General features: G+C 49.5%; 4 protein-coding genes across 7 annotated transcripts in view; 2 read left to right on the forward strand and 2 right to left on the reverse strand.

The window, feature by feature from the left end:
• The window catches only part of LOC143955596 (uncharacterized), a 464,194-nt gene that overhangs the window by 57,277 nt on the left and 387,983 nt on the right, over positions 1–18,934 (forward strand). The gene's annotated exons all lie outside the window — the stretch shown is intronic.
• The window catches only part of LOC143955715 (uncharacterized), a 263,796-nt gene that overhangs the window by 45,314 nt on the left and 199,548 nt on the right, over positions 1–18,934 (forward strand). The window lies entirely within an intron of this gene.
• Positions 1–18,934, reverse strand: part of LOC143955552 (uncharacterized) — a 39,340-nt gene that overhangs the window by 17,284 nt on the left and 3,122 nt on the right. The gene's annotated exons all lie outside the window — the stretch shown is intronic.
• On the reverse strand, positions 42–10,905 carry LOC143955977 (gastrula zinc finger protein XlCGF66.1-like). 2 transcript variants are annotated; one of them, XM_077466102.1, is made up of 6 exons: positions 9,494–10,905; positions 7,746–7,860; positions 7,156–7,323; positions 6,732–7,067; positions 6,144–6,642; positions 42–184 (listed from the first exon to the last, which is right to left on the reverse strand). In XM_077466102.1, the coding sequence occupies exons 2-4, from the start codon at positions 7,839–7,841 to the stop codon at positions 6,876–6,878; spliced, it is 456 nt and encodes a 151-aa protein (XP_077322228.1). In that variant the 5' UTR covers positions 7,842–7,860; positions 9,494–10,905; the 3' UTR covers positions 42–184; positions 6,144–6,642; positions 6,732–6,875. The 2 variants fall into 2 exon arrangements, with proteins under 2 accessions (XP_077322228.1, XP_077322229.1); XM_077466103.1 differs by lacking the exon at positions 9,494–10,905 and having other exon boundaries at positions 7,746–9,487.

Below are 18,934 nucleotides of genomic sequence, written 5' to 3' on the forward strand. Positions count from 1 at the left end.
AGTATGGGTGGAGGAATGGATTTAGTGTTAATGACCCACCTGTGCTGATCTCTGTAGGAGTGTCCTTCTCTATAAATGTCCCCGTTATTCCATCCTCCTCCATAGACTGCTGATCATCCCTCACATACCTCTCTTCTTCTTCTTCTGATTTCACCTCAACTTTTATATCTATCGGATCTTCACCCTAAACCAAGAAAATTAGAGAAAATATCATCTGTAAAAATAGGATTTTTGTACTTACCGTAAAATCCTTTTTCTCAGAAGTTCATTGACGGACACAGCTCCAGTAATCTTGACCGTAGGGTTATTACGCCACCTTCAGCAGAGGACTAGGCAGAACATGTAATACATGTGTAAACAACAGAACTTTACAGTTCCGCCCAGGGGGGTGGTCCCTCTGATAATAACCCCTCAGCCTGCTTCCTGCAGCTCAGTATTGTCAAAAAGCAGTATAACGTAAACCAATAGGAGGGGAGGGAGCTGTGTCCGTCAATGAACTTCAGAGAGAAAGGATTTTACGGTGAGTACAAAAATCCTATTTTCGCTCTTTTGTTCATTGATGGACACAGCTCCAGTAAGCTTGACCATAGGGACGTCCCCAAGCAGTGTCATAACGAGGGGTGGGAAAAGCAACATAACTTCACCCATAACCAACAGTGCTCTGTAACAGGGGAGTCGCCATCTTACTAATCGCATCAGAACTTGCGGTCAACAAATGCAACAGTGCATATATAAGAGTGCAGAATTGCAACATTACACGGCCGCCTGCAATACTTTGCGGCCAAAGCAAGCATCAGACGATGCGCTTACATCCACTTTGTAGAATTTGGTAAAAGTGTGAACAGACGACCAAGTCGCCGCCTTACACACTTGAGAGACTGACGCTTTATGTCGGAAGGCCCAAGAGGTTCCAATTGCCCCGGTGGAATGGGCCGTGACAGGAAAGGGGGGCACCTGCCCCTTCAGGGCGTAGGCCTGGACCACAATCTGTCTGATCCACCTGGAAATGTTGGCCGACGAGACCGCCATCCCTTTTTTTCGGACCAGCTACCGAAACGAACAGCGAGTCTGACTTCCGAAAGGGAGCCGTGGCAGACAAATACACCCTTAGAGCCCCGGACCACGTCCAGGGAATGAAGGGCCACCTCTTTAGGATGTGTCGGTTTAGGACACATAAATGGTAACACAATCTCTTCATTGATGTGAAAAGCCGAAAACCACCTTCGGCAGAAAAAAAGGGTGCGGACGCAACACCACCTTATCCTTGTGGATTACCAGATAGGGCGACTTGCAAGACAAGGCCACCAGTTCCGAAACCCTCCCGGCCGATGTGATGGCCACTAGGATTCCGCTTTCTGAGAAAGAGTCAACAAGGCAATTTCCCTGTTGTTCTTGAACTGCGGTTTCTGAAGCGCCGATAGCACCAGGTTCAGATCCCACGGGGGCAAGGGTGGACACACCCCGGAGGGACTACATGCCGGACCCCTTGTAAATAAAGTGCTCACTAAAGAGTAAGACGCTAGGGGTCATTGGAAAAAAACAGCCAAAACTGATATCTGTACCTTAATGGTGCTTATGCCTCACTATAGGAACAGCAGGATCCTGGAAACGGAATAGGTGCGCGGAAGCCACCCCATCTCCTCACACATGGAGATACAGGCCTTCCATGTACGATGGTATATCTTCCCGAGGAGAAGATTTTCGTGCCCTCAACATAGTTGAAATCACCGGGTTCTGACAGGCCCCGGTTCCTTAGCACCTGGCTCTCAACAGCCATGCCGTTAAAACCAGCGATGGTAAAGCAGGATGGAGAATCGGAACTTGAGACAGAAGGTCTTCTTGCATCGGTAGTCGCCAGGGAGCATCCGCAATCATGCGCACTAAGCCGGCGTACCAGGGACGCCGAGGCCAATCTGGGGCAATCAGTATCACTGGAATCCCCTCGGCCTCCACTCTGCGGAGCAGACGTGGTAACAGTTTTAGCGGTGGAAAAGCGTAGATCAGTTTGTACTGACCCCATGGAGCCACCAGCAGGTCTGCCGCGTCCGCCCAAGGATCTCTTGCCCTGGATACGAATCTCGGCACCTTCCAATTGAGTCAGGAGGCCAGGAGATCCACGTCTGGTGTGCCCCACCAGCAGCCTGAACACCTCCGGATGCAACGTCCATTCTCCTGGGTTCAGCATCTGGTGATTTAGATAGTCCGCCTGCCAGTTTTCTACTCCCGGGATGTAAATGGCTGCCAGGGCCGGTACATGTCGCTCTGCCCACTGAAGGATGTGAGCGACCTCCCGTGCTGCAGCCAAGCTTCTTTTTCTTCCTTGATGGTTGACATATGCCACCGCCGTGGCGTTGTCTGACTGGATCCTGATCGGACGCTCCTCTTAGTCTCAACGGCCATGTGGAGAGGCATAGCCTGATCACTCGGAGCTCGAGCACATTGATCGGCAACTTGGATTCCTCCCCCCGACCAGAGGCCCTGGGTCGACTGTACTCCCAGTACTCCACCCCAGCCGGTCAGACTGGCGTCCGTTGTGATCACTGTCCAATGCAGAGGTAGGAACGACTTCCCGGACTGAAGTGCCGGGGGCCTCAGCCACCAGAGCAGGGAGTCCCTGACTGATTGGCTCACCTGAATCTGCCGATCCAGGGATAACGGAGATTTGTCCCATTTTGTCAATATCTCCTTCTGGTGACTCTGGTGTGAAAACCACTTCAAAGTACTGCCTCGTAGGAGGCCACCATGAGGCCCAGGACTCGCATGCAGAAGCGCAGTGACGACCACCTGCGGTTCATTAACAGCTTCACCGTGGCTCTGAGAGTCTGCAGTTTGTCTGAAGGGAGAAACACTTCCACGGAGTCCAGCAGTAAGCCTAGGTACTCCAGGCGCTGAGTCGGTATAAGTACCGACTTTTTGAGGTTCAGCAGCCACCTAAATTCCTGCAGGGTTTGCATGGTGATCGCCACATCCTCCTTTAAGTCTGAGGCGGAAGCTGCTCTCAGGAGATCGTCTCGGTGACCCACAATTGCGATCCCGCGTTGTCGCAACAACACCAAACTTGGAACCAATACCTCGGGGTGCTGATGCCAAGCCAAAAGGGAGAGCCGCAAACTGGTAGTGGGCTACCCCAACTGCAAAGCGCAGAAATCTCTGATGCCTGAGGCATATGGGTGTGTGCAGGTACGCATCCTGGATGTCCAAAGACGCCAGGGAGTCCCCTTGATGGAGTGCAGCGACTACTGAGCGAACTGATTCCATTCTGAACCTCTGTACCTTTACAAAGTAATTGAGGGCTTTCAGGTCCAAGATTGGCCGTACCCCTTCCTTTTTAAGGACTACAAACAGATTGGAGTAGAACCCCTGAAACCTTTCCAACTCCAGAACAGGTACTAACACCCCGCGACTCAGCAGGTCCCTTACCGCTCCCAATAGGGCCCCCCGGCGAGCCGGGAGTAAGGGTATGCTGGAGGAGAAGAATCTGTTTGGTGGCCAAGAAAGGAACTCTATCTTGTATCCAGCGGAAATCAGTTTGCAGAGCCATTGGTCAGACAGCTGAGAGGCACACCGGGCTGTAAACTCCCGAAGGCGACCCCCCACCCGTGTGACGGGTGGGGGCAAACCTTCATGCGGTAGCACATTTGTTCGCAGGCTTGCGGTTCCAGGGACGCTTTTGTCCCTCAGAGGTCATCCTGTCGGACTGGGAGCGTTTAGACGAAGTCCCGGACGGACGAAAAAGCCTCTTTTGAGCGGAAAACGAGGGCCCTTGCCTGCGGCGTGGCTCCTTAGCCTTCCTGGCCTGTGGGAGCAAGGTACTCTTCCCACCTGTGACATTCTTAATGATGTCATCCAACGAGGCTCCAAAAAGCCGCTCACCACGGAAGGGTAGATCCGTCAAGGCTCTTTTAGATGCCCGGTCAGCCCGACCAGCATTTTAGCCAAATCAGGCGCCTCAGCACCACTGCTGACACTGAAGCCCTGGAGAGCAAAGGAAGCGTATCACAAACGTACTTAAGGCGGTGCACTAACTGGTCTGCTAGTTCCACGCAGACGGGAGTAGCCTGCTGCTTCTCCAGTTCGCGGTGCAGAAGTTTTTCCCATTCAGTAAGTGTCTGCGACACAAGTACTGTGCCCAGTACTGGTCGTATTGCTGACCCCACAACCATAAACAAGGAACGGGCCCGCTGCCTCGGCCGTCCTGTCGGTAGGGTCCTTAAATGCAGGAGTCCCCTCTACCGGGATTGTGGTTACTTTATCTAACCTGTATACTGAGCGGGTCCACTACCGGAGGAGCCGATCATTTTTTAAGAAGGCTCTCCTCAAAGGGGTAACACGCCGCCATTCTTTTTGGGACCGAAAAAGTCTACCCCATTCCTTGTATATGAACTTATCGAAATAAGTCAGATACGGAAACACCTTAGGTGTACAGGCTGGCTTACGGGACCCAAAAGGGACCGCTACTTCAGCAGAGGGACCTGCTGTATCCTGAATTTTCAGGGTATCACACACAGCTGTAATAAGTGCTCCAACTATCGCTTTGTCCTGCGCGGACCCGGACGGGAGAGACGGGAGAGCAGCGGGGCCAGAGTCTGCGTCAGAGCTTTCCCCGGAGGACAGGGGGGGGGTGGGGACAGGGGCCGATTTTTACCACCTTTGCTCCCGCATACCGCCTCCACCCTGGCAACGAACGTTTCAAGGACAGCCAACCAAGCGCCCAAAGGCACTGCACTGTTTGCAGACGAGCCGGTTGCAATTGCAGGGAGTTCTGGGGGAAGAAAAAACAGTTTATGAAGCCATGCTGACCCACCCTGTCTGCCACCCTTGGGGACTTAGAACACAGGTGCACAATCCCACCCTCCTAGCTGCTGCAGACCGAGGGGCCCCCACCACAGCACTCACCACCCCAACCGAGTGCTGCGCCGTTCAGTTACAGGTGTCTGCGTCCGGTATCAGCTCCCAGGTGTCCCGAGCAAAAAAAAACGCGCCGTTCTGAGAAGCAGGGACCAGCGCTGAGGATAAAAACCACGCAGAGCTACAACAAAATGGCCGCCCTGTATAAGGGACAATCACAGGTAAAATGGCCACTGAACTTCAGAAAAATGGCCCCCTGACCATGCTTTCCACTGAGGCACACAGAAAATGGTCGACAAACAACTGTACACAGTGAATGAAAAGAGATAATGGCAGCAGAACAACGCTATGGCGATCGGCACATGCAGACCTCCAGACACCCAGCGGGGGAGACCACAGACACCCAGGGACACAGACACCCACCGCAGCCCCCAAGCTAAGGTCAGAGCCCCCCAGAGGACCCTGGCTCCGGTACACACACCGCTCAGTAGCCCGTCATGCAGCATCCCCCACGGGGGGAGGGAAAGAGGGACAGGGAGAGAAGAGAGGGAGGAGAGGGACCCCCCTAATTGACTTCCCAGGGAATGCCCAGCTGCTCAACCCCGCCGAGGAAGGAAGAGCTGTACTTACCATCCAGATGAGCTGGGGACATCCCATCGCAGACCTCCTCCCGAGCAGTACGGGGTGGCTGCTGGCCACGACACACTGTGACAAGGACTTTGGTAGTCCGGTCATATGTGTGCCCCGGAGCTTTGTGCTCACCGGCCATCCCTGGAGCCTGAGGGGCATTTAGTGGCCGACCCAGCGTGTAGCTAGGGTCTGCACGCGCTCGATGGCCAGCCTGGGGAGACTACAAGGATCTAGATTATCCAGCCTGTCACCCAGTCGGCTGTCGATAGCAGATCACAGGATCTTTAAATCTTGCGCAAAAGGCAAAAACTCCGGAAAAAAATCCCAGGACCAATGGTCCCGCAGGGAGCCTAGGTCCTTCTCCTTCACTAGGCAGAAAAAAGCTGCAGGAAGCAGGCTGGAGGGTTATTACCAGAGGGGCCACCCCCTGGGCAAATTGTAAAGTTCTGTTGTTTTCACATGTATCACATGTTCTGCCCAGTCCTCTTCTGAAGGTGGCGTAATAACCCTACGGTCAAGATTACTGGAGCTGTGTCCGTCAATGAACGAAAGAGAAATATAAGCTTTAACTTGTGACGTAAGAATACTTTTTTGATCCCACAGGAAAATTGGGAAATCCAAACATCATCTTCACCAGTCTAGTCTAGTTGTTCAGTCCCACCAACCTTAAAATAGTGGGGGATGGTGTGACCTTCCTGTGTGGAATCCCGGGAATACAGAGGACGGGGACATCTCTCTGGTGGGTTCCTGGTATTTGGTGGCTCCATCATATCCTTGTGTCCTTCTGAAAACTCCTCCATCACTCCATACTCCTCATCCTCCTCTTTATACTCTTCTTTAACAGCAATATTATCATCCCCGAGGTTTCCACTCTGAATATATAATAAAACATTCATTGTAAGAAACATGCTGTGTATAAATCAGAACTACCAATAATTGTTCCTCATCTACCTGATGATGGTGGGGGATGGTGTGATCTTCCTGTGTGGAATCCCGGGAATACAGAGGACGGGGACATCTCTCTGGTGGGTTTCTGTATCTGGATGACTCCACCATGGTGTCCTGGTACAGATCTTTGTGTTCTTCCTCCATCACCCCATCCTCATCATCCTCCTCTTTTATCTCTTCTTTAACCTCAACTTTAGGATCTCTCAGGTTTCCACTCTGAATATATAATAAAAATGACATCAATGGTAACAATGCAGATAATGTACAGATCCTAATGATACTATCAGTGATTGTTCCTCATCTACCTGATGATGGTGGGGGATGGGGTGATCTTCCTGTGTGGAATCCCGGGAATACAGAGGATGGGGACATCTCTCTGGTGGGTTCCCATTACTGGATCCATCTGTAGGAAACACACACTGACTGAATACATTGTTTCTATGTGTTTATCAGATGATGGGGGATCTAGGTGGAGCCTCCGTACTGCTCTCTCCTTTACAATAAAGTCTCCTCTTACCCGGTGATGTGAGGGGCGGCTGATTGGCCATCATGACGTCCTTGTAGAGATCCTTGTGTCCTTCTAAATACTCCCACTCCTCCATGGAGAAATAGACAGTGACATCCTGACACCTTATAGGAACCTGACACACACAATGATACAGTCACCATCCAGACACATCCCTTGTCTGTTACTGGATAATGTCCCACAATTCCCAGAATCCTCCTCACCTCTCCTGTCAGCAGATGAACCATCATGGTGGTCAGTTCCAGGATCTTCTGCTCTTTGCTCCTCTCAGGTATGGGAGAAGGAGGGGGAGGCACCATGGTGGGGCTCTGGGTCCTGCTCCATCCTCCTGAGATTGGCTCCCCACTAGACTTCTTCACTACAACATAATCCTACAGATCACGAGAAAGATAAACCGACATCAATCATCTGACATCATCTAAATGTCTACAATAAGAACATGATCTACTGACCAGACTAGATAAGAGTGATGTCATGTGACCTCCCAGAATCCTCCTCACCTCTCCGGTCAGGTCTGTGTTTTATTAATAGAGATAAGAGTGATGTCATGTGACCTCCCAGAATCCTCCTCACCTCTCCTGTCAGGTCTGTGTTTTATTAATAGAGATAAGAGTGATGTCATGTGACCTCCCAGAATCCTCCTCTCCTCTCCGGTCAGGTCTGTGTTTTATATAATAGAGATAAGAGTGATGTCATGTGACCTCCCAGAATCCTCCTCACCTCTCCGGTCAGGTCTGTGTTTTATTAATAGAGATAAGAGTGATGTCATGTGACCTCCCAGAATCCTCCTCACCTCTCCGGTCAGCAGGTAGATGATCTCCAGGGTGAGGTTTAGTATCTTCTCAGTCATGTGACTCCGGTCCTCCTCCATCCTCAGTGATGTGGTCATGTGATCTATGCAGGTTTCTCTGTAGACGGACAGTGGAGAATTATTAGGACTGTATTGGTTGTACAATGTTGGGATGGGGATATAAGGGGTTAATATGCTGGCTGCCCCCCCCCCCCCCCCCAGTGGGAATTAGAACAGGTAGATCGGGTTTATCTATAAAAAAAAAAAAATTGACCTCAATATCATGACCTCATCAATATACTACAAAGGCAGAGAGACCTCATGTGAGAGGCAGAGTTTCTGCTCAGGGAGATAGTAGGGGGAGAGCAGTTGCTGCCCATCAGTGCCTCCTCATCAGTGTCACTTACTAGTGCCTATCAGTGCCGCCTTATCAGCGCACATCAGTGAAGGAGAAAAATTTCCTGCATGGGGAGATAGGTGGAGAGCATTTCTTGCCGGGGAGTTGCTGCCCATCAGTGCCTCCTCATCAGTGTCACTTATCAGTGCCCATCCATGCAACCTACCAGTGCCCACCAGTGCCACCTACCAGTACTTACCAGTGCCACCTCATCAGAGCCCACCAGTGCCATCTACCAGTACCTACCAGTGCCGCCTCATCAGAGCCCACCAATGCCACCTACCAGTGCCCATCAATGCAGCCTCATCAGCGCACATCAGTGAAGGAGAAAAATGACCCGTTTGCAAAACGTTATAACAAACTTTGAAAATGTTTTCTTTACATTTTCAGCCTTTTTTCATTTGTTTAGCAAAAACCCTCGGTGGCAATTAAATACCCCCAAAAAGAAAGCTCTATGTATGTGATAAAAATGCCACGTGGGTACCGTGTTACATGACCGCGCAGTTGTCATTCAAAGTGCGTCAGCGCTGAAAGCTGAGAATTGGCCTGGGCAGGAAGGAGGGGAAAATGCCCAGGAGGCAAGTGGAGTTGCCCCCCCCGGTATGTAAGGGTTAAATGCTCATGTACGTGTCGGTCATTTTTCCTTTCCCCCCGGAGATGGGCTTTGAAAAAAAATATATATTTTGACGTACACCTGGGAAAATCAGAATTTTTCGCTCATTAAAAAAAACGTATGTCCGTCCAACGCTCCCCCCTATGTGATAGCATAGTAGAAATGACAGGTCCTCTTTAAGGAGACAACAGAGGTCTATTAGACCCCCTAACATCACCTATGGACCTCAGTGGAGCTGATGAAGTACAGATCGGGATCAGCTTCTTCCCTGACCACAGTGACCGGGGAACGACGGCGCTCGTCTCTTCTGGGTTCATTCACCGGAGAGGAGATCCGAGAACTGATCACCCTCCGCTCCATCCGCCATACCAGTCCCGGGCCTGCAGGAGGGGCAGAGGAGCCCGGGGTACACGGTGGAGGTAGTCAGGTGCGGGGGAGGGGTTGGTATCTTCAAAATAAAGGGTGTCGAACTGCCAATTTCAGTACAACCCGAATCTCATCCTTCGTTACAAGAGACTGCTAAGGGGAGAAGGTGACACATCCCCAACATGAAGGGAGTGTTCCGTCCCGTAAGTGGGGGGATGTTCTGCCCCTGAAGGGGGTAATCTAGGATCCCACACTATATATGTGTGTATCATCATCTGCTGGAGATAAAAGACGTCACAGTGACTATGGAGGAAGAGGACGGAACATGACGGGGGGGAGGTTACTGGGTGTAAATAGAAAATAAGATCTCATTACCTCCTCTGCTGCCTCTCCCAGCAACGTCTCGTCCCGACTCACGTCTCACCCGGAACTTCCTGTCTGTACCTGACATCACTTCCTGTCTTCCATAGAGACTTCCTGTCTCTATGGTAGAAGTGAGAAGATCACCACCTTGTGGAGATCAGAAGAACTGCAGCCCCCGAGAAACGTCTCGTAGTGTGAACACGGCCTTGTGCTGTGTGTGTGTGTACTGTATATCCTTATAGATGGGGTCATCTCCACTCCCACCAAGGGGGAGAGAAATATATTACTGCCTAGTCCAGCCTTTCCCAGCCAGGGTTCCTCCAAAGGTCTGTAGGGGTTCCTTGAGCAATGAACCATTTCTGTCTCTCAGTAACAACTGACATCAATGATCTCTAATGCCACGTACACACGATTGGACTATCCGGCGGACTAGAGTTCGCCGGACAATTCAACCATATGTGGGCTCCGGTGGACTTTTTCTTCCCAAAAGTCCGGCGGACTTTGAAAGAAGTCTTGACTCAAAATTGTCCGCCGGACTCGGCTTTCAGGCGGGCAATCGGCTCGTCTGTTGTGCTAGTCGGCCGGACTTTCCAAATGAACGGACTTGCGCACACATGGACTAAAGTCCGTTCATTTTGAACGTGACTCCAAGTACGACGGGACTAGCGAAGGAAGTCAATGGTTTTTAAAATAGTTATTAGCCCTTGTACACACGGGTCGGACATTCCGACAACCAAATCCGTCGGATTTTGTCCGAAACTGTTGCATACACACAGTCGGACAAAGTTGTCAGAAAATCCGATCGTATTTAACGCGATGACGTTATTTTCGTTACCATGGGACTACGTTCAGGCTCGTAGCCAATAGCTTTGGTCTAGGAATTTGATCTGAGCATGCGTGGCACTTTGTCCGATCGGAATTCTCTACACATGATCAGACAAAGTCCGATCGGATCATGTTGTTGGAAAATTTTATAGCCCAGCTGGAAAACTTGGTCCGTCGGATACTTCCATGGAAACAGTCCGATGGATTATCCGACAACACGGTCCTATCGGACATTGTACATCGGAATGTCCGACCGTGTGTACAAGGGCTTAGACAGCTCCGGGGGTCTTCTTCCGACTTCGGGGGTCTTCTCGCTGGGCTCCTCCACTATCTTCTGCTCTTTTACTAGCGGAGGAGCCCGGCTTTCTCCTTCGTCGCCGCTCATTCGGATAGTCTGATCGTGTGTACGTGGCATAAAGGGGGGCAGTCTTCCCACCGATGACGATGTAATAAAGTCCTTCTCCCACTGACATAAGGGGGTCCTTCTCTTAAATTTCTAGGGATATCTATGCAGCATGTGCATGGTTATAATTATGTATGTTGTGGTTTAACCCTGCTCCGGATGCTTCGTTCCCATATACACTATATTACCAAAAGTATTGGGACACGTGCCTTTACACGCACATGGACTTTAATGGCACCCCAGTCTTAGTCCGTAGGGTTCAATATTGAGTTGGCTCTGCCCTTTGCAGCTATAACAGCTTCAATTCTTCTTGGAAGTGTGTCTATGGGAATGTTTAACCATTCTTCCAGATGCCCATTTGTGAGGTCAGGCACTGATGTTGGACGAGATGGCCTGGCTTGCAGTCTCCACTCTAATTCATCCCAAAGGTGTTCTATTGGGTGGAACTCAGGACTCTGCTGTGCAGACCAGCCAGTTCCTCAACCCCAAACATACTCATCCATGTCTTTGTGGACCTTGGGTATCCCAGTAGGAGCTGCTAGATGTGATGGTTCACCCGTCACCTTGCCCAGCCCAGCATTCACTTCTCAGTCACTCAGAGACACGGAACAGTCAGAGAACTTTTTATTTATTTATTTATTTTATTGAGAGGATTGAACTTGGATGGGGTTAGGGAGATAAGGGATGCCCATCACAAATTACAAAACTTTCCTGGGATGACTATATACACTCCATCTCACCTCCAGCACATCCCTTTCTCTCCAATCTTCAGGTATTTCTCCTCCAGCACATCGCTTCCTCTCCAATCTTCAGGTATTTTCTCCTCCAGCACATCGCTTCCTCTCCAATCTTCAGGTATTTCTCCTCCAGCACATCGCTTCCTCTCCAATCTTCAGGTAATTCTCCTCCAGCACATCGCTTCCTCTCCAATCTTCAGGTATTTCTCCTCCAGCACATCGCTTCCTCTCCAATCTTCAGGTATTTCTCCTCCAGCACATCGCTTCCTCTCCAATCTTCAGGTATTTCACCTCCAGCACATCGCTTCCTCTCCAATCTTCAGGTATTTCTCCTCCAGCACATCGCTTCCTCTCCAATCTTCAGGTATTTCTCCTCCAGCACATCGCTTCCTCTCCAATCTTCAGGTATTTCTCCTCCAGCACATCGCTTCCTCTCCAATCTTCAGGTATTTCTCCTCCAGCACATCGCTTCCTCTCCAATCTTCAGGTATTTGTCCTCCAGCACATCGCTTCCTCTCCAATCTTCATGTATTTCTCCTCCAGCACATCGCTTCCTCTCCAATCTTCAGGTATTTCTCCTCCAGCACATCGCTTCCTCTCCAATCTTCAGGTATTTCTCCTCCAGCACATCGCTTCCTCTCCAATCTTCAGGTATTTCTCCTCCAGCACATCGCTTCCTCTCCAATCTTCAGGTAGTTCTCCTCCAGCACATCGCTTCCTCTCTATTCTTCAGGTAGTTCTCCTCCAGCACATCGCTTCCTCTCCAATCTTCAGGTATTTCTCCTCCAGCACATCGCTTCCTCTCCAATCTTCATGTATTTCTCCTCCAGCACATCGCTTCCTCTCCAATCTTCAGGTATTTCTCCTCCAGCACAACGCTTCCTCTCCAATCTTCAGGTATTTCTCCTCCAGCACATCGCTTCCTCTCCAATCTTCAGGTATTTCTCCTCCAGCACATCGCTTCCTCTCTAATCTTCAGGTATTTCTCCTCCAGCACATCGCTTCCTCTCCAATCTTCAGGTATTTCACCTCCAGCACATCGCTTCCTCTCCAATCTTCAGTTATTTCACCTCCAGCACATCGCTTCCTCTCCAATCTTCAGGTATTTCTCCTCCAGCACATCGCTTCCTCTCCAATCTTCAGTTATTTCACCTCCAGCACATCGCTTCCTCTCCAATCTTCAGTTATTTCACCTCCAGCACATCGCTTCCTCTCCAATCTTCAGGTATTTCTCCTCCAGCACATCGCTTCCTCTCCAATCTTCAGGTATTTCTCCTCCAGCACATAGTTTCCTCTCCAATCTTCAGGTAGTTCTCCTCCAGCACATCGCTTCCTCTCTTCAGCTACAGCTATCACAAAGTGGTTAGGCCTGACACTAGCTAAGCCAGGCCTTTACAGGCAGGGACCGTGGGCCCCTAGAGTGTAGCAAAATAGAAAGTCTCTGGTACTAGCTGTCCTACACATGGCTACTGAGCCCGGTAACCCATCTTTGGGCCCCACCAGCCCTCCTGGCTGCAGCTGCCTCTTTTACCACAGTCCACTCTCCCGGTTCTGCACCCATCTCAAACTGAGCTGTCTCAGGTGTGCCTCCCCAGTCCTCCCAAATGTTCCTCACTCACCAGCCCTTCTGACTGTGACCAGTTCTCCTCCCTGGAGTCTCTCAGGAGTGTTCTCTCCGGCTGTCCTCTCCTTGCTGTCTCCTGTGCCTCTGTTCCAGGATCTCTTCTCTCCTCCTGAATGCACCCGAGCCCAGGCCCAAGGTCACCCCCTCCCCCACACTAAGGGAGCTCCCTGTAGGCCCCCAACAGTCTCAGCACTCTCTCACTCCATCTCTTCCACCCGACAACTCCTTCCCATCTGGGCTGACCCTGGGTATTCGAGGAGGCCTGCCCCTTGCCAATCCAAGTCGAGGATTGATCAGGGCTCCTCAGAACAACCCAGGCAGCCCCACCTCTCCTTCTCTCTTTCTAGCACCTTTTATAAAGAGGGAGGAGACCGTGATGATACCTGTGAGTCACCCAGCCCTGCCCTGAGCCACTCCCAGCCCAGAATGAAAACAAGCAGGCCTAGCCACCACCAACTAGATGTATACATTTTAATATCTTGCGCTTACCCAAAAATTGGTGAAAATTAATTGATAGAAATTATTATTACTAAATCAAAAATTGTTATGTGTAGGTGCTGCAACTCTAAAATCTAAATACTCAATTCAACATCTATGTACAGTGGGGCAAAAAAGTCAGCCACCAATTTGGTCAGCCACCAATTGTGGAAGTTCTCCCAATTATAAAGATGAGTGAGGCCTGTAATTGTCATCATAGGTGTCACCTCAACTATAAGAGACAAAATGTGGAAACAAATCCAATCACATTGTCTGATTTGGAAAGAATTTATTTGCAAAATGTGGTGGAAAATAAGTATTTGGTCAAAATCAAAAGTTCCTCTCAATACTTTGTTATATCTCCTTTGTTGGCGATGTCAGAGGTCAAATGTTTTCTGTAAGTCCTCACAAGGTTGTCACACACTGTTGCTGGTATGGTGGCCTCCATGTCCTCCATGCAGATCTCCTCTAGAGCAGTGATGTTTTGGGGGCTGTCGCTGGGCAACACGGACTTTCAACTCCCTCCAAAGGTTTTCTATGGGGTTGAGATCTGCAGACTGGCTGGGCCACTCCAGGACCTTGAAATGCTTCTCAAGAAGCCACTCCTTCGTTGCCCCGGGCGGTGTGTTTGGGATCATTGTCATGCTGAAAGACCCAGCCACGTTTCATCTTCAATGCCCTTGCTGATGGGAGGAGGTTTGCACTCAAAATCTCACGATACACGGCCCCATTCATTCTTTCATGTACACGGATCAGTCGTCCTGTTCCCTTTGCAGAGAAACAAACCCAAAGCATGATGTTGCCACCTCCATGCTTCACAGTAGGTATGGTGTTCTTTGGTTGCAACTCAGCATTCTCTCTCCTCCAAACACGACAAATTGTGTTTCTACCAAACAGTTCTACTTTGGTTTCATCTGACCATATGACATTCCCCCAATCCTCTTCTGGATCATCCAAATGCTCTCTAGCAAACCTCAGACAGGCCGGACATGTACTGGTTTAAGCAGGGGTACACATCTGGCACTGCAGGATCTGAGTCCCTGGCGGTGTAGTGTGTTACTAATGGTAGCCTTTGTTACGTTGGTCCCAGCTCTCTGCAGGTCATTCACTAGGTCCCCCCGTGTGGTTCTGGGATTTTTGCTCACCGTTCTTGTGATCATTTTGACCCCACGGGGTGAGATCTTGCATGGAGCCCCAGATCGAGGGAGATTATCAGTGGTCTTGTATGTCTTCCATTTTCTAATTATTGCTCCCGCAGTTGATTTCTTCACACCAAGCTGCTTGCCTGTTGCAGATTCAGTCTTCCCAGCCTGGTGCAGGTCTACAATGTCGTTTCTGGTGTCCTTCGACAGCTCTTTGGTCTTCACCATAGTGCAGTTTGGAGTGTGACTGTTTGAGGTTATGGACAGGTGTCTTTTATACTGATAACAAGTTCAAACAGGGGCCATTAATACCGGTAATGAGTGGAGGAGAGAGGAGCCTCTTATAGAAGAAGATACAGGGCTGTGAGAGACGGAAATCTCGCTTGTTTGTAGGAGACCAAATACTTATTTTCCACCAGAATTTGCAAATAAATTATTTCAAAAAGAATACAATGTGATTGTCTGGATTTGTTTCCACATTTTGTCTCTCATAGTTGAGGTGACACCTATGATGACAATTATGCCGCGTACACACGTAGCCGACTATCCGGCGAACTTCCCGCCAGACTGTCCGTCGGACTTTCCGAACAAGCTACTTGCCCACACACGGCACTTTTTCAGCGGCCCCCCCACCCCAAAGCACCTTGTCCCCATGTTGATGAGGACAAGGGCCTCTTCCCCACAACCCTGGCCGTTGGTTGTCGGGGTCTGCGGGTGGGGGGCTTATCGGAATCCCCCTTTAATAAGGGGGCCCCCAGATACCGGCCCCCCACCCTATGTGAATGAGTATTGGGTACAAAGTACCCCTACCCATTCACCTGTAAAATAAAGTACAAAAAAAACACAACACACAAGATAAAATAGTTTATTGCACAGCTGCGGGGGTCTTCCGTCTTCAGGGGTCTTCTCTCCGGACTCCTCCGCTATCTTCTTCTAGCTCTGTTGCTAGCGGAGGAGCCCGGCTTTCTTCCTCGCCGCGGCCTCTTCTTCCGACTTCGGGGGTCTTGTCCCCCTCTTCGGTTCTTCTGCCGGGCCACCGTGCTGCGGCGAGGAAGAAAGCCCGCGAGAAGACCCCCGAAGACGGAAGACCCCCGGAGATGTGCAATAAACTATTTTATCTTGTGTGTTGTGTTTTTTTTATGTACTTTATTTTACAGGTGAATGGGTAGGGGTACATTGTACCCCATACTCATTCACATAGGGTGGGGGGCCGGTATCCGGGGGCCCCCTTATTAAAGGGGGCTCCCGGATTCCGATAAGCCCCACGCCCGCAGACCCCGACAACCAACGGCCAGGGTTGTCGGGAAGAGGCCCTTGTCCTCATCAACATAAGGGACAAGGTGCTTTGGGGTGGGGGGGCCGCGCGGCCCCCCCACCCCAAGGCACCCCCCATGTTGAGGGCACGTGGCCTGGCACGGCTCGGAGGGGGGGTGCTCGCTCGTCCCCCCCTTTCCTGGCCGGCCGGGTAGCGTGCTCGGACAAGGGTCTGATGTGGACCTGGGGGGACCCCCACACCGATTTTTTTCGGCGTTGGGGGTTCCCCTTTAAGTCCATACCAGGTGGTGGGGCCAGCGACGTCTCCTTGCGGGCCCCGCCTACCTGGAGACCCGCTCGAAATGAGCGGACTTTTCTCCAGGTGGGAAAAGTCCATTCATTTCAAAAGTACGGCGGACTGGCATACACACGGCCGGAATGTCCGCCGAAATGCGAGTCCGGCGGGAAGATTGGAGTGCAAAACTACTTTCTAAGTCCGCCGTACTTTCGGGTCAAAAAAGTATGCCGGAGGCTACACACGGGGGGATTGTCCGGCGGACTTGAGTTTGCCGGACTTTTCCACCCGATTGTTTGATCGTGTGTACGCGGCATAACAGGCCTCTCTCATCTTTTTGGGAGAACTTGCGCAATTGGTGGCTGACTAAATACTTTTTTGCCCCACTGTATATATATATACAAAAGTGAGCAATCCTAACCAGTAAGTTATCAAATCAGTGAAAAAAAAAATAGGAAAAAAAATCCCTATAATAAAGTCCATATCAAATAATCAAAGAAAATAAATATATAGTGAATGTCCATGTATATTCCCAGTACAAAGCATGGATATCCGTAATGTTCAGCTGTGTGTTTTCTTATATCAGAATAGGAGAAATTAAAGCCTCTTACCGGAGGGGATGGATCCCAAATTATAAGGATAAAGCATATCCCACTCTGTCGGCTCCAATGTGAAAAGACCTCCTCCCGCTGTAACGATCACTCCACCAGAGATTAAGGAATACTATCCAAACAATTCCAACTCCACTGAGGGGTCTGCTTAATGCTCTCCAGCATGTGTGGGATCAAAGAAGGAGAAACTTCATGGTGCAGTAAAAAATGAATGATTTTATTGCACTTCATGAACCAAAGAAAATCCATATAGACACAGCCACGGAATTCCTCCTGCAGGCTGGGGCGTGGTGACATCAACGATAGTTACTCCACCCAACGCGTTTCCCTTGTAAGAAGCATCGACTGGGAATGGAGAGAATGTTCCCAGTCTATGCTTCTTACAGCGAAACACGTCATGTGGAGTAACTATCTTTGAATTCCGTGGCTGGGTCTATATGGATTTTCTTTGTTTGGTTCGTGAAGTTTCTCCTTCTTTAATCTCACACATGTTGGAGAGCATTAAGCAGACCCCTTGGTGGAGTTGGAATTGTTTGGATAATATTCCTTAATCTCTGGTGGAGTAATCGCTACAGTGGGAGGAGGCCTTTTCGCATTGGAGCTGAAAAATTGGGATATGTTTGATCCTTATAATTTTGGATCCAACCCCTCTGGTAAGAGGCTTTAACTTCTTCTATTCTGATATAAGAAAACACACCCCTGAACATTACGGATATACATGCTTTGTATTGGAAAATGTCTTTGATTATTTGATGTGGACTTTAATATAGGGATTTTTCCTATTGTTTTCACTGATTTGATAACTTTTTGGTTAGGATTGCTCACTTTTGTATATATACATAGCCACCAGCTAGGCCTTCTTAAATTTCTCTGCTCTATAGAAAAATCTAAACCTCTAGCACCTACTTAACTGTCCCATAGACACACTCCTAAACCTTGTGGTCGGCCTTTCCAGAAGAGTTGAAGCTGTTATAGCTGCGAAGGGTGGGCCAACTCAATATTGAACCCTACGGACTAAGACAGGAATGCCATTACCGTTCATGTGCGTGTACAGGCAGGTGTACCAATACTTTTGGTAATATAGTGTATGTCTATGACTGAATAATGGGAATAATGTATCTTTAATAACACAGAATTACACTATATCTACAATTATATACTTCTACAGATCACATCTCAGCCACAGGTCAAAACTAACCGACTCTTCTATTACAGGCCAATAGAAGGAACTGACAATTATAAGAAATCACTATTTGCAACGGTTGGGCATATGCTCGTCACATTTGATGAACAAATTTTTTAGAAACAGACCTGTAAGTGTTTGTGAAATCTTCCACCACAAAATGTACTCAGCCAATGAGAGGTAATGACTCCATTTTTATTTTAAAAGGTCTACAGGACCGCCTTTTAAGCGGTGGGGATAACGCGTTTCGTCCTGGAAGACGACATGAGAAAACAGACCTCTTGCAAGAGTTTACACCACAAAATGTACTCAGCCAATGAGAGGTAATGACTCCATTTTTATTTTTCTCCTGCTATCAATGGCCGACACGGTACAACACTTCATCCATGTCTTTGGTGATCTCTGATCTCCTTATCAACTGTTTCTTCCATGATGAAGATCAGCCATGCAGTATATCTGAGGTGTATATCAGGGGGTGCTTCTTCCCCACATGTCCAGCAACATTCATATACAGGACATTTCCCGCACTCACTAATACACCTCGAGGGTTGTGTGGGACCCCCTGATGTACAGGAAGACCAGACTTCAGTGAGGAACATTTCCCTCACTCAGGACAGGAAAGTGGCTTCTCCCCTGTGTGAGATCTCTGATGTCTGGAAAGATTGGACTTCAGTGTAAAACATTTCCCGCACTCCGGACAGGAAAATGGCTTCTCCGCCATGTGAGACTTCAGATGTGTAGCAAGAAATGAATTATTTTCAAAACATTTCCCACGTGCCTCGTGAGTCCTTTGATGTCTGGCAAGATGTGGCTTCTGTGAAAACCCTTTCCCGCATTTAGGACAGGAATACGGCTTCTCCCCCGTGTGAGATCTCTGATGTATGACAAGAACTGATTTAATT

The sequence above is a fragment of the Lithobates pipiens genome, unplaced genomic scaffold, assembly GCF_037356315.1.
Source record: "Lithobates pipiens isolate NorthernLeopardFrog02 unplaced genomic scaffold, aLitPip1_a1.2 Scaffold_35, whole genome shotgun sequence".
NCBI lineage: Eukaryota > Metazoa > Chordata > Amphibia > Anura > Ranidae > Lithobates > Lithobates pipiens.